General features: G+C 34.6%; 1 protein-coding gene across 1 annotated transcript in view; it reads left to right on the forward strand.

Annotated features, from left to right (window-relative positions):
- LOC149786872 (uncharacterized) overlaps nt 1-15929 on the forward strand; it is a 91821-nt gene that overhangs the window by 59615 nt on the left and 16277 nt on the right. The window contains exons 14-17 of the mRNA XM_089977381.1: nt 945-1059; nt 5439-5592; nt 9921-10065; nt 11366-11511. Of these exons, the coding sequence (XP_089833507.1) occupies nt 945-1059; nt 5439-5592; nt 9921-10065; nt 11366-11511 (560 nt within the window). The remainder of the gene's footprint in view (nt 1-944; nt 1060-5438; nt 5593-9920; nt 10066-11365; nt 11512-15929) is intronic.

Consider the following 15929-nt stretch of genomic DNA (forward strand, 5'->3'; position numbering starts at 1 on the left):
TAAGATATATTTGCAACAGTAAAAGTAACTTTAGCATGCTTAAATCCTCAAACACAGGACTGTTATCCCCATTCTAACAGACTTTAGAGCTTATCATGGGTCGGAGGTTCTTTCCAGGGTTTTCCCAGGTTCTTCCTCCACCATTAATACTGGCTGCCATGTATAGCCTATCGTGTGCTCAAAAATGGCGTTAAACCCTACAACAACAACAACAACAGGCTTTAGAAAGTTTATTTAGAAATACTATATATAAAGTTGAAACTCTGCAAACCCAGCTCTTATATCACATAATGTGCTGGTAGATTTGGGTTTCTACAGTTTCAAGGAATAATCACTAGAATAAACATCATAGATCCTTATATGTCAGCACATCATGCATTAACAGATCAGGGTCTGTGTTGTTTGCAGATGGACTTGAGTTATGTAAAGTAATAAAAATGTATTCATGGAAGTACATCATGAGGAGAGTCATGTCATCACAAATTGTTTATTTTACAGCTGTCAATTTGAGCATTTGACAGTTTGTCATGATGTAGCATGAGTCTTGGTCATCATCAGATGATGCAGATATCATCAGATTCAATTTTATAAGAGTTTTTGACTTTTTTGACTTGAGGTTGAATGCAGTGTATAAGATAATCAGCAAATCACTGAATTATTGTTATTGAGGCAGATATAGATGAAGTTATAAAAAAAGACTGGATAAATCTTGAAACAGTTGTTTTCTTAACATTAGCAATACACTGGAAGAAAATTTCCAGAGTAAGCATTCTGATGATCCAGATTGTTTTGCCAAATTCTATTAAAGGGCAAATGTCAGCCAGGTGAGCAGTCTTAGGCCCACTTGGGTCTCTCTTTGTTTAGTAACAAAAAAACTGAGAATATTTTAAATGTTGTCTACATCAGCAGACTTTTGTATCTTTTGTCAACATTTTATGTTTTAGGTGGTACAGAATATGGTTACCATGTCACTTGCAATCATCATGAATACCAATCCAGTCTTGCATTTGCTATGTGTATACTTTCTTTGGGAAGAACCAACTACAGCTGATCTGATTGGTATGTCATTAATATCTTTTTTTAATTTTTTTGTCTTGCCTGTATTAACAAAATGTGAGAATAATAGAATCCATTATATGTGCTGGTTTTGGGAGATCCTGCCCATACATTTGGATCTTAGAGATAGGAATTACCTGTTCCTCACCAGTGTGTGTGATGGATTATTTTCCTTTCATTTCTGATAGTGGGTTTTTCTTGGGTAAATGTGACCATGAATTTAAAGTATGAATCGAGCTCATATTCTAAAAGCATTCCCCCTTCCCCTTTCCCCTCCCTTTTCCCCTGACACATTTGATTTGTAAGCACCACTCATTTGTTTTATAGTGCATAATGATGGTATTTATTAATTGCAGTTTAACTCTCATGCAGAATTTGACGAACTTGAAAGTTCTGTACTTCTGTAATGGCTATCTTATGTTCTAGTAATCAATACAAAATCAATTACAGTGTGTGTCCATCTTTACTTAAACTTCAGGGGCCCCTTTACGGATCACTGCCATCTCACCTCTGTCTGCGGGGGTTCGAGTCTCGGATTCAGCCAGTGTGGGTATGTGAGAAAGCCTGCCAGTAGCTTCTCATGGGTCAGTGGTTCTTTCAAGGGTTTTCCTTGGTTCTTCCTCCATCATTATTACTGGCCACCATGTATAGCCTATTGTGTGCTGAAAAATGGTGCTAAACTCCACAACAACAACAACAACTTAAAGTTCATATTATGTCCATCTATAAAAATGATTACTGACAACAAATGTATGCAAGTCAGCAAAATTTGGAAATATCTAAGAAATGTTACAGCGTTAAAGTTCAAGAAAAATAAAATCACAGTTTGCACCTTTTTTTAAGTACATATATCAGTGAATAACATTTGTCACTGTTTATCCATGCATAGATCACAAAATCATAGTATTGTCTACAGTTAGACAATGTTTAATAATGCATTTAACCTGTCTGATTTGAACACTTGTGTTTTCATGAATGAAAATTGCTTTCATTGCACTATTTTATTCTGCTGATAACTGTTGAAGTACTGTCCACTATTCCATTGACCAGACAGCTTATAAAAGCACTTTGTTATTACTAAATGTGTTTGTTATTACTAAATGAGTTTTGTTATTACTAAATGTGTTTGTTATTACTAAATGAGTTTTGTTATTACTAAATGAGTTTTGTTATTACTAAATGTGTTTCTTACATATATACCCAGTTGATGAATAAACAATTATCAGATCGGTCCTGACTTCTCTTTCGAATATGTGCCCCGATTACATTAATGTTAGGAATATGAGCCCTCCTACCTCACAAATCCTGCCCTCCCAAATACAAAAATTTGTCTTTTCTAGTTATAGATATATAGACAAAGGGCAATAACTCTTCACACACACACACACACACATATATAGATATATATATATATATATATATATATATATATATATATATATATATATATATATATATATATATATATATATATATATAGCCATCTGATGAATAATTGGCCAACAGATCAGACCTTATTTTTCCAAACTCATTTTAATTATGTGTGTTTGAAGTGACACTTTATCATGTGTGAAGATATACCACTTTGTTTGACTTTGCTTCCAGGTTGACATTTTCAGGTTGAAAATGAAACCCATTTTAAAAGGACGTCTTTTCTGCCCTCATATTCTTTGAAATGAGCGATCACCTGACCCAAATATCACTCATGACTGTAATTTGAGTTTGTCCTTGTAGAATTTCTTGACAGATAAATCCATGATTTTGATGATTTTTCTTTGGACACAAGTTTGTCTCACCATTATGCTTTGAAAACATCAAATAGTGCTACCAACTTTTGATTACACTAAGGAGTAGAGAGTCACATAATGAATTCATATGGCATTATAATCTATTCAACAAAACAGAGGCTTCCTTAGAATCAGGCATACCCAAAATGGCAGGATATTTTGTCTCAATTCCCACTATTTGATGACTGTCAACAACATTGTGATCATCTTAGATTCAATTTCAACAGAACTGTTTATACACCTCTCCCTTGATAACTCTTGCACAACGGGGTCCACAAACATAGACTGCACTATAAGTGAGGGTGCAAGTTACCAAGGGACCTTCCTAAAATCCACGTGTGTGTGTGTAAGGAACTGAGCTGTTTAATGACTGAATCCTCATTTTAAAATAACGTCGATAAGTCGATAATAATTGTTAAATAACGTACTTTTTGAAAGATCATTAACATTGATCCAACTGGTTTCAACAACCATCACCTGCACATAAAAACATCTGTCTATTATGTCACTGCTTTTTTGTTTTATTGATTAGTCTGGTTCCCAGAGGGGTATTTAATAGTATAGTACCCAGAAGGGAGTCAGTGTAGCAGGGAACTAGACTAACTGTTTATTCACCACCAAACAACAAGATTCCATTTTTTTTTTAAACACTGGCAACATTTATTTCCGGAGACAATTGTCTACATCAGAACTCAATTTATGTATTAGTTATTTATTACAATATTGATGTCATGATTTCATTGGCAGTAATAGTGAAACTTCGTATCATTCTTGAAGATATCTCCAAGTGCCAGTTTTGGAATTCTCTGAAACTCATTTTCCCACAATGGTCCATATTTCTGAAACCATGCTCTTTATTTTACGAAGTAATTGTTTCAGTTGGTTGCCTTGCCATCTTTGATCACCGTTATGAATTGTCAGTTATTTCAAAGTAGTTTAATTATGTTACATGCACAATAACATTTATAACAGTGTTCGATTCATCAACTGAAGTGAGTTCACCTAACCATACGACTGGTTCTGCTAGATTTTATGTGTGCATGATTTACATGCCTTTTAACTTTTCTTTTATTACACCTCCTTTATTTGATTCAAAAGACGTAATTAATGTGAGAATAGGCCAGCTTTTAATTCAGTGCAACAAGACAACAAATACTTCCAAAAGTCAGTTATCAAAACACGGTCGGCACATAATTAGGTTCTCAGAGAAATGCTTGCAGACACAGCTATTATGGCAGATTGACACATTTTACATTGAAATACACATTGCATGTATGATAATTACACTTAAGAGGAACTAAAAGATAGAACTAAAACACAAATTTTACTTGATAAAAATTATTTAATTGGCATTTAAATATTAATGTACTGCCTACACTAGGTGTAAGTGACATTTTCGTTTCCTTGAATATCTTTAATTATGGTTGTCTAAGAATGTCATTTGGAAAGAAAATGAAACAGATTAAATGACTTCTTATTAAAAGTTGATAATTTCATAATGCTGATTAAAATTTCCAGGTGTATCTACCATTTTCGACCATAAAACAAGTGATATATATGTGTTTCAGTTACAATTTTGATAGCAATTTTCTTCAAGTTTAACAAACATGGATCAGTTTTGGGGTATTTTCAGGCTTAAACAAATGGGATCCATGCCTGACCCCGTGTTATAAGCGTGTTCGCGATTTATCAGGGGGCAAGTTATTGAGAGAGTGGTGTATATGGAAAATATATAGGCTTGGTTTCTAAAAGCTTTGTTTGCCATCATTAGTTTTGTTTTAGTACCTAATCCCTAACTGATGAGAGGATTGTTTTGATAGCTGTCTTTAAGAACACCATTAAACCTAAATGTAATCTTTATTACAGCAGTGGAATTAAGCTTCAGTGTGCATTGTCTTTAGTTCAGGTCTCTCCCTTTGTCCTAAGTTTTAGTTGTTACAACTCTAGGTTTTAAAATATATAACAGAAAGGAGCGAACCAACAGTTTAAGTAAAATCAAGAAGCAAATGATTTCTCTGCAATAAAAAGCGAAAATTCAAAATAATCCTGAAAGTCCAGTCACAAGTCTAATACTATAGAATGTTTTGAATCAGTTCTGATAGTCTTGAATCACAATGATGTAGCCCATAGTCTTTGAATGAGTTCACAAAAATTCAAAGTAGTATTAATCCAGATGGCAGTGAGCATTTTAGTAAATTTCAAATAAATATTTTAATAACCAATTCCTCTCCAATTATGTATGATGTCATCAACACAACTGCAAACTTGGATCATACTTTTGGATATAAACAAAATTTCTGATATTAATATCCAACTCAGTTGGCATTCTGTGCATAATAGAATGATTGTCATTTGAATATACTAGATTGTTTTTTAATTATTACTGTAAATACATTTAGATGAATACCAAATGAAGGCAAAATTATTAGTGTAAAATACTCTATCACCAGAATGACGATGTTCTTATATAAATGCAAAAATCTTACAGTACCCTAGATATAATACTGCTGCATACTTTTTTCATGTATCATATTTGTAACATTTATTTCAACTTCCTTGCATCTAAAATTTATTTAGTTTCTTTGTTCATTCCAGGTCTTTGTGTGATAACCTGTGGTGTGTGTGTCCTGGTCATTTGCTCTCTCCACATTCAGTCAGATTCCTTGGCCACATTTAGACAGTTCAGTGTGTCAACTATCACTATTGGTGTCTTAGTTATCATCTTGCAACCAAAGATTACCCTGGAATGGTAGGTACCAATTATTAGTCATGAATATTTTGAAAATATTTTCCTTTTGCAGTTTTATAAAAGATTAACTGTGCAGTGGTGTTTTCTGTAGATGTGAATACACCCTGATGTGAATACACCCTGATGTAAGGTAAATAAATTCCACGACCTCCAAAAATTCAGCCCACCTAAGAAGGTTAAAAATATCTCTCTCTCTCTAAAAAAAAGAATCATAAGACGAAGGGATGTAATTTCTACATTGGTGGCTTAAGACTGTCAACTACAGTTTCAGTGTGCCTCCTGAATTTTGCAATTTTGAAAGTACAAGTTCTTCGGGCCATTCATCAGCACATTTTGTTGTGACAGTTTTAATGTCAGAATTTATTTCTGTTTTTATCAGTCATGATGGACATGTTCATTGACTAGTAAGTTGTGCATGTTGGCTGTGATTATCTGTGTATATATTGTAGTGTATAGTAGATACTGTGGTTGAATCATTTGTTTTGGAGTTTTTTATTAGTTCTTTTTCTTTGTTTCAACTAGATTGTGTATCATTCCCTGTCATTTCAGGGAAAAAGTGTTTAAGACTGCAAGAAATACAAGCACTTCAGGGTCACTGAAGAAACTCATGAGATGTGCCTGTCATGCACTAAATATTGGTCTTCTCACAGTGTTTGCAATATACAAGCTGTGTCAGAGTAGTCCAAAGTTTTGCATGGACAAATTGGGAGCTGTGAGGAGAGCTTGCAGTTTAAGACTTTGTGGTCTGGACATTTTGAGCTTGCATCATCATTCAGAATTGGTGGTGTCATGGTGTACCCCCTGATGGTAACCCTACCCATGATGAAGACTTCCCCTTCAGCACTGTCGATAGCTGTTACATTAGAAACTACACATTCTCTTACAACAGACCCTTCCCTTGTGATATTAGAATCACAAGTGCATTGCCTTATCCTACAAACTAAATGCAGAATATTAGTTTAGGCTGGATAGCTGACATGGACAAGTCTGATCTTTACCCTTCTAAACTCTGAGGTGGTGAATTATGAAATCACTGAAACATTCTGTTATGATATGGGAGTTCCTCCTTTTGTGCACCTAGTACCATATCTCTACACAAATCCTGCATATGCTTGCTGGGATTAACACCCTGGTTGATTCATTATCCGTGAGAGGCTAATTGCTTCATAGAAAGTGGTTTTCATCCACCCATCTTTCACTGAGTTTGCATATGATGGGAATAACCAGTGATAGACCTCTTTGCAACATGATGCAACTGCATACTTTCTGTCCCTGTCTTTCCATAGCCAGCACCATAGGCCTCTGTATCAATGGCCTGTCAGTCACCTGGGAAAGATGTTTGCTTACCAAAGCCTCCACTTCATGGCCCTGATCCAGTAGATTGTTTAAGAAGTGAAGGGCCATACTCATAGCCTGGTTATAATTGTGGATGAGCTCCTTCATGTCAGGAGAACTTTTGTGTGTTAAGAGAGTTCAGCACTTAAGCAGTGGAGAGGATCTCAAAAGCTAAAAGGCCCTCCACTTTGAAGGCATATGGGGAAGAGTGGCACACTTTGATTTGTTACAGTCAGGACAAAGATGTGGCACACATTCATTCTGACTTTACTAAAGGCTAACATCTTCCTTTTCCTATTTGAGGTGAAATTATCTCCTAACAAAATCAAAGGTTAGCCTTCCATGATTCCTAAAATTTTAAGACATCTTGGGAGAAGAGATATTGGTTGTGACAAAAATACATGAAACCTGTTATTCAGTTTTGAATTGTCCAGGTCCTGTTCACTCACCTTGTTTCCAAAATTAAACCTATCCTAGATTTTGAAATTGTACTGTTTTTTTGTTCCATTTTGAGACCGTCTTCAACTTCAGATGATTTGCATACTCATAGTTCTAGGCAAGATAGGTGAACTGCATGTCATCTCTGTGGATCCAGACTACCTTTAGTTCCACTAAAATGGCACAACCTAGTTATGCCTCCAAGAATAGGTTATTGCCTTTGGGCAATCAGAAAATAATCATTTGCCCACTTTTCACGAAGGATCTGTCAAGAGAGACAAAGCTGCAAGATCCAGTTCACATACCCAAATGCCATCTGAGGTAGGGGCCCCGAGTGGCCAAGTGGTCTAAAGCGCTCTCCATTATGGATCATTGCCATCTCACCTGTCTGCTTTGGTTCGAGTCTCATATTCAGCCAATGTGGGTATGTGAGAAAGCATGCCAGTAGCTTCTCGTGGGTCAGTGGTTCTTTCCCAGGTTCTTCCTCCATCATTAATACTGGCCGCCATGTATAGCCTATTGTGTGCTGAAAAATGGTGTTAAACCCTACAACAACAACAACAACCATCTGAGGTGCGTGGAAAATGTCTGTAATGCCCAACAACTGCACTTTCTGCTTATTAAGGTGGGAAAGCAGGGGACATAGAGGTTCAGGCACTGACCTGATGGTTCATATCAGTCATTTGAATGGTGTATTATGAGCTCTCTTAGAATCAAGTATGCTTCATGTAAATCACAGGTTATGAAATTTGAGAGGTTTCATTACAATCTTGCATTCCATCTTAACATTTCCATTTCAGACAATGTTGAATCAGGAGAAAAGCACATCCCTATTCTTAGGGGCATCATCATACTGCCCATTGAAAATGACATCGGCAGCAGAGGTTGGATGCTCTTTCGTTTCCTCCTTCTCTATATTCTCATTAACATGATTGGGTATTGAATGGAGAAATTACAGTTTTAGTAAATTACATTTCTCGTACAATACATATCTAATCATATTACTGTTAACCCTCCTGCCCTTTCTTGGACAGTACATACATAACTATATTACTGCACATCAAAGCTAATGTGAGCATCCACTGGATGAAGCTTAAATTGCTAAACATCTGGCATGCAAGTGGCCACCTAGTAGGGATAAAGGGGAAGTAAATTGCATGTGCTTGTCTAAGGTGATATCACCTTGTATCAGTGGCACTGGGAGAAATATTTGACAGTCAGTGTTATTTTTGTCTTCTTGTGCTTTATGATTAAAATTTGTAGGTAAAGTTAAAATATATAGATTGACCATAATAGATCAGTTGAGGATATCACCAGTATTGTGAAAATGATTCAACTCCATTATTGAAATGGATCACAGAATGCAACCAGAGAACACAAGGTCTCAGTTTGTAAAATCTTAGTTTTGAAGTGTTAACATGCCAGCTGTCAAAAGTTAAGGAAGTATTCATGTTTTGAGATTACTTTGCAACCAATGCCATTTACAGTATGGTTTATAGCATAAATTGCAAATGACTTCTGGAACTGGAATTCACAAAAATTATTGAGCTTAAAATCTTTGTGAATTAAGTGAGTAAATTAATATTCAGAAAACTTTCATTAATGCTAATATTACATAATTAGTGGTTCATAACAGATACCAAGACAAGACGGTTACGTAAGTTTGTGACCGGGATAAGATATAAGTATCCACCATACTGTGCATGACAACCTAATGAGTGGACAGATGAAGCTGTGGATTTTGTTTTAAATGAAATACTCCAGCATGTGAGCTGTCCCAGTCATATTTTCTTTTTCAGGTTTATGATATAATGAATTAGATTACATCAGCTATGATGTAATGATTTTTTTGTTTAAATAAATGCTGTTAAATTGAAAAAGAATTAAAAGCAGATAAAAAATATATAAAAATTCCCTAACATAATAAATGCAGCAACTACTTTGTAAGGTTGATCATAGTTCTGTAAAAAAAAAATAAACTTTTTAATCATAGCATATGTCTTGTTAATATTTTATTGAACATTTCTCATTGTTAGAAGGGATATTTGCTTCAATAAAATGACCACATTTATCATTATCTGCTTCTGTCTGCATCATGCTGCATGCAGCACACATGACATCTCTTTAGATAGCCGACAACCATTACCACCAATAAAAATATTTTTTTTTAGTCAGTAAATTTGCTCAGATTTTAGTATGATAGTATACTGAAATTAAAGATTCACTAAAAGTTAATGACATTTAAATAATGTTTGAGCAAAGCATGTACACTGGAAATTAATGCTAAAACTATTACCTTGAGAATTCATAAATTTTTATATGCATTCATTTGTAGATAAATTAAATGTAGTTAATCTGCTCAAGTCAAAAGGAGAACCTTCAGTATAGTCATTGTTAAGTAATAATATTGGAAGTACATTAATACATTTGTAACTTTTAGCCAACTTTTTTTTACTGTGGTATCCTTTAGCCAGGACTTCTTCAACTCTTAAATCAAAAATCTGGCTCTCACGGCAAAGTTGTTTCTTTTTATATGATTTTTTTCATACCCTCAGGTCCAGTATCCAGCAGTGGGGGGAGGTGGGGTCATTGGTGCTGGCAGCCTTTGTTTTCCTCACCAACAGGGTACAAACACTCAACCATATTTTCATCTGTGCCTTTTTTGTGTCTATCTGTCCAGGAATCAGGGCAGCCACCTGGGTAAGTGTCTTATATATCAAAATAGTATAAAGTCTTATTGTTTTTGAAATGTTTGGGTATTTAACTGTTTATATAATTTTCATTTTTACATAGCTAAAGTTCCAAGCTTATGAAACATTGGAGCATTTAATATTTTAACATTTATATTTTTTATATAACTAAGTGTCCAAGCAATAAAAAAAAATCACTTGAAAATGTGTCAGCTGGTGTGCATCGTATTAGAATGTCTGTCCATAACAAAGGGTCATTAAATAGAAAGGTTGATGTAACAGTACCTTGTCAGTAATTGCCACCCCCATAATAGGTAAGTGACTGTTTAATCATTCATTCATCAAATTTGTACAGATCGAAAGTAATAGAATCATCTTATCAAACTCTAAAGAAAAGTGTACTCGGGTATATGAATTTTTCCAACATGACAATTGTTAGATTACTTCAGTTTTCCACACCTGTACTGCCAGTTTATGGCAGGTTGCAGCTCACAAAAGATTTCCAGTGGTCTCAAAAACTTTTTGCTGGCATTATCTTGCACAATACTGTTAGTGCAGATATTAAAATCCCTGCCAGAGTTCATAGTGATACGATATACTTAGGTAAAAAGCTAAGTTATGTCATAATGTTGTCATAATGATAATGGCATTGTCAGCTATGCAGTAAATGGACAACCTTAAGATGGAATCGGTTGTATCAATGAAATACGTTTATTATAAATGGAATTTTGGTCGGTAAGAAAAAGTAGATTTGGAAAATTCTACTACACTTCCTTGAGTAAAACTTTCTTGTAACTGAATTTACTACAAACAGGTTTCATCACTATATACCTGCCAGAGTATTATTGCTGTCAAGAAATAAACAGGTTAGCCATCGTATGACATAGTTGGAAGCAGTAACCATGTATCATTTGTAATTTATCTTTCCAATTTTTAGAAGGCCATGTAAAACTCTTGTTGATGTATTTCCCTGCCATATTGATGTACCAGGTATACTTGCTTTTCAGTCGGATCCAACTGCAGACAACATAGACCCTGATCTGCTTTTGAATAATGTGCAGGCTGATTAATGTATGTGTTGTTTATTCTACTGTTTACTCCTTATAAACTGCTTATACCCAGATCTGCCAGTACGTTATGTGTCTTGGTCTGTGCAGTTTAAAGTTCGATCCGACTTACAAATGAGTACATACAGTATATGGTTCTAAGAAAAAAAGATTGATAAAAACTCTGATCACAAATTCTATACTGATACATCTGTTTTTACATAATAGTATGTGATACATTTCACTGTATTTGTTCTCTTTCAGCTGTATGAAGAAGATGTGTCATTTATGGTTACACTGTTTCATGTTCTGCTGTACATCCCAGCTTGTTTATCTATTTTGATGCTCCTCTTTATGTTCTCAAAGTTTGAGCTTATTGGAAAGAGTTTGGAGAAGTGTGTCCTCTACTTGTAAGTATTGTATAAATTCTAACCAATAAACTTATGCACATGTTTAACAACTAATACTTTTGTGGATGCAGTTGCCTCTTAATTTGTCTGTTTGAAGCAAATTCAGAATTGACAATTCAGTGTCTTGTAAAATACAGTAATGCTTGAGAAAATTGTACATGAGTTGGACTGTACAGTTTTTTGGCAATATTCATTATTAGCAGGTATTTTTAATGAATCTCAATGAAGAAAATAAGTTTGTTTACCTAAATAATGTTTGATATGGGCAGTTAAGTTTGGCATCTTCCAGCTGCAGTGTTCAGACGAAAAAAACCATGTGTACCATAGTTTATTCTTCAGCTATATCAGATACTAATGACTGATAAGTACAACCACTACCTCACAAATTCAGCCCTCCCAAGTTAAATGTTAGGTGAATTAGTGAGATAGCAGTATTAAGATAGGGAAGTATTATCAGAAAAAAATATTTGACTCCAAAAATTGGTTTATTGTTTTAAACAGTCTTCTCCAATACATTTCATGATCATGATATACTAAGAGAACATTCAAACCTTGTTCACATTTTTTTTATTGCATTTTAGCATGAGGTGCAAGAGAATCATCAGCATGCTAAGTTGTATGTTTTAGACTAGGTTGGTTTCCCCTTGTATAAAGGAAGTTATGCCAAATTACTTTATTCCTCAATTACTTCTTCCACTTACATTTTGTCAGCATACCTCATTGCCTTTTTAATTATTTGTGCCATTTGCCAACAGAGTGATTCTCAGGAGTTTTCCCACCTTGGGGAAGTATGTTCCACCTATTTTCCAGTTCTCACTCTGTTGTTATATACATTTGGTTTGCATTGTTTCTTGGGTTTTTTTTAATTCATTATATGTTGTGGGTTGTTTAGGGTGCTGAGAGTTGTGTAGGGCTTGTAGATGACCTTGTTGAAAATCAAGTTCATTATGAACCTGACTGAATCATATTGATTTATTTTATATTCTATGGACATCTAATGCATGGTTTGTGTTTCTCTGTGGGTGATGGTTAAATATTGGGATTATTATCTTAGTCTGAATCAGGGACATTATGTTTATCATGTTCTTTAATTTTGGTAACAGACCTAATTATAACTTAGTTGTTCTAGAAATGAACTTTTGGCCCTCATTCATGTTATTCTTTTGTGCCTTAGTTTTTTTTACATAATATTGTTTGCTGAAGAAATTATTTATTTGTGCTGTGAAGTCTTGTGGCAGAGTCATTTGTTGTGTTTTTATTCAAATTGTTATTCTCTGGAATTACAGAGTGATCAATAGTATCCTTTGATAGAGACATTAACTTGAAATTGTATTGAATTCAAAAACAAGTACTTCTTGGATTACATTATTGTGATTCATCAAAAGACTGTTGGCTTATCAGTACACCTCAGGTCATTAGTACACTACTACCGTATTTACCACATATGTTGGGACACGATAAAATAATTATTTTTTTTCCTGTCCCAGAACTTATGGTGAAACATTTTTTCACTTTGGTCATATGTCCCAAGACTTAAGAAACGAAATAAATTTGTATTGCATTTGTGCTCCCCCCTACAACTGCACATCGCAATAAAATAGATAAATAAACCGCTTAATTGATAATAAAAAGAAAGAAACTAACCTTGTGTTGTTATCTTTTTTTCCTTTTTTCAACATGAGCATTAAAGAATAAAATATTTCCACGAAATCCGTATAAGTAGCGTAGGCTTCCATACTGTAGCGTGTATCAATTATGTCCGATACCACACACCATGTTGTTCATTGACATGAACACTGAGAAACAATTGTGTGTGGTTGTGCTCAAAGGTTTGAACATGTTATCCGACTGAAAACTGGAGCCAACAAAATCGCATACAAGAGGGAAATAGTCAACTGATATCTTGAAGACGCCATTCACATATGACACAGTGTTGGGTGCAAAATAATCAAGATTGAATTATATCCAGATCTACTGTATGACAATATCTCGCAAAAAAAAATCATCATTTGAAAACACATTCACTTGAGTGCAAGTGACAGTCTTTTCACCAGCTAGGGTTACATAATTATCCTTACTATACCAAGCACATAAGCCCTGGTGGTGAATAAACATGACTGGCAGCAAGCAGTTAACTCCTTCTTTGAACCTACCGACAGGACATCAAAGACAAAAGGTTATTTTTATTACAAAGCAGGCGATCTCAAAAGCCGACCCCGGTTACTTTATTTTGTAAAGGATATCAATACAACGGTTATTTTATTGCAAAGCAAGCCGACATCGGAAGTTGACTATGGATTCTGTGAAGTGAGCCGATTTTTTTTTTTTTTTTAATATACAAAGACGGCCGAGATATGGAAGCATATTTGGGTTCCTTTTCAACTGTATTCACGGGAATTTTGAAAATAAATTGAAAAAATGGAACAAATTTTAAAGTGACACAGTATAGTGCTTTGTGCACAGATGTCGATGACCCAGCGTCACCCAGAATAATTGGTGAAAATAAAATCATGTGATGAATTTGTTAAGGCCAGAAGAGAACTATACTGTATGTCAGTATCTCGCAAATAAAAATCATTATTTTAAAACACATTCACTTGAGTGCAAGTGACAATCTTTTCGCCAGCGCGGGTTACATAAGTATCATTATATTTACCCACAGACATCAGTGCACCTTTGTATTAATTATTACTAAAGTTGCCAAGCACATATAAGCCCTGGTGGTAAATAAACACAACTGGCAGCCAGCAGTAAACTTCTTTGAATTTGCCGACAGGACATCAAAGACAAAGGTTATTTTTATTACAAAGCAAGCAGACGTTGGAAGCCAACTTTGGACTCAGAAGCCGAATTTTTTTAAAGGATATCAATCCAAAGGTTATTTTATTGCAAAGCAAGCTGACCTCAGATGCTGACTACTGGATTCTTTTAAGTGTGCCGATTTGTTTTTTTAGCTTTGAATATACAAAGACGGCCGAGATATGGAAGCTAACTTTGGTTCCTTTTCAACAGTATTCACAAAAAGTTTGACAATGAAGTAAAACAATGGAACAGTTTTTAAAGTTGCACAATATAGTGCTTCGTGCGCGAACATCGATGACCCAGCACCATCCAGAAGATTTGGAGAAAATAAAATCACGTGATGAATTCGTGATGGCCAGAAGAGAAACAGATCATTTTGCCAACAATATGATCATTAACATGGATGAAACTCTAGTGTACTTTGATCACATTCCTGGATGGACTGACGATAAGATGGGCATCAAAAGTGTGAGAATTAGCAAGACTAGTGCAGATTTGAAAAAAATCTTCCTTTTGTTCTTGCAGTTTCCACTTCAGGTGGTGTGTTGCCTCCAACAATTTTTCACGCTATGAGAAAGTTAAAAAAGTATTCATGTACCAAAATAATAAACCGTACATGTGCAGGAGAAGGATTGTGTTGATGAGATGCTGCTGCAGTGGATTAAAGAGTTTTATCTCAAGTACAGTTTTTTATTTAAAAAATAAAATTTCAGTTGGATTGCAATTTCCGACATGTAATTTTTGAATGATTTAAAAGGTGTCCCACAACTTACGACTCGAAAAAAACGATGTGTCCCAGAACATACAGTGCACAAAAAAATTACTTTTAAAATTAATTTATGGTGTCCCAACAAATACGGTGTCCCAACATATGCAGTAAATACGGTACATTCGAGACTACAGTCCAGTACAGGCACATCAACACCTTCAGCATTGGATTTTATTTGAAATGCCACTAAAGTTTATTCAGAACTTTATTCATTAGACTTTTGTTAGAAATTCTTGGACTATTTCGGATTTAATTAAATTAACATAAATTTTGCATTTTCACTTTTGTATTTTGTTCTTTTTTATTACTTATTTTAAGACCATAGAGTTGTAATTTCACCTCAGCACCATCTTAGCTGTCAGTCCAGGTTTATTAAGTAAGTGATCTCTTAGTGTCTTCTGACTTTATGTAGTATTTGCATTTCTGTCCCTCCATTAATTACTCTCATTTCTACCCAGTAACTTGAAAGCCATTTAAAATTTAACCATGCAGTTTAGTAAACTTATACATCATTATTAGAAGATGTATCACATACGTCATTAGGTGTCCTATCCTCAGTACTGTCAGAACCATATTACTAATATGTAATTTAAAGAAGAAATGTTTTCATTTTTTTCTTTTAAAAAGCTAATGTAAACTTTAGTTGCTGAATTAATATTTGAATTAGTCATGAAATTTGCATAGATGGCACTGTAATCAGATGGACATTGCAAATGGCTGACCTAGCTCATACTTGACCAACCATGAATAGTGTTTAGAATAGTAACTGGAAACATGACCTGCTTTATAGCAGTGGGGTGAAAGCATTGAGGCAAAACAAAAATGATTTGTAAGGCTTATGACAAGA

Source organism: Sinohyriopsis cumingii, chromosome 12 (assembly GCF_028554795.1).
Source record: "Sinohyriopsis cumingii isolate HCF-2022 chromosome 12, ASM2855479v2, whole genome shotgun sequence".
NCBI lineage: Eukaryota > Metazoa > Mollusca > Bivalvia > Unionida > Unionidae > Sinohyriopsis > Sinohyriopsis cumingii.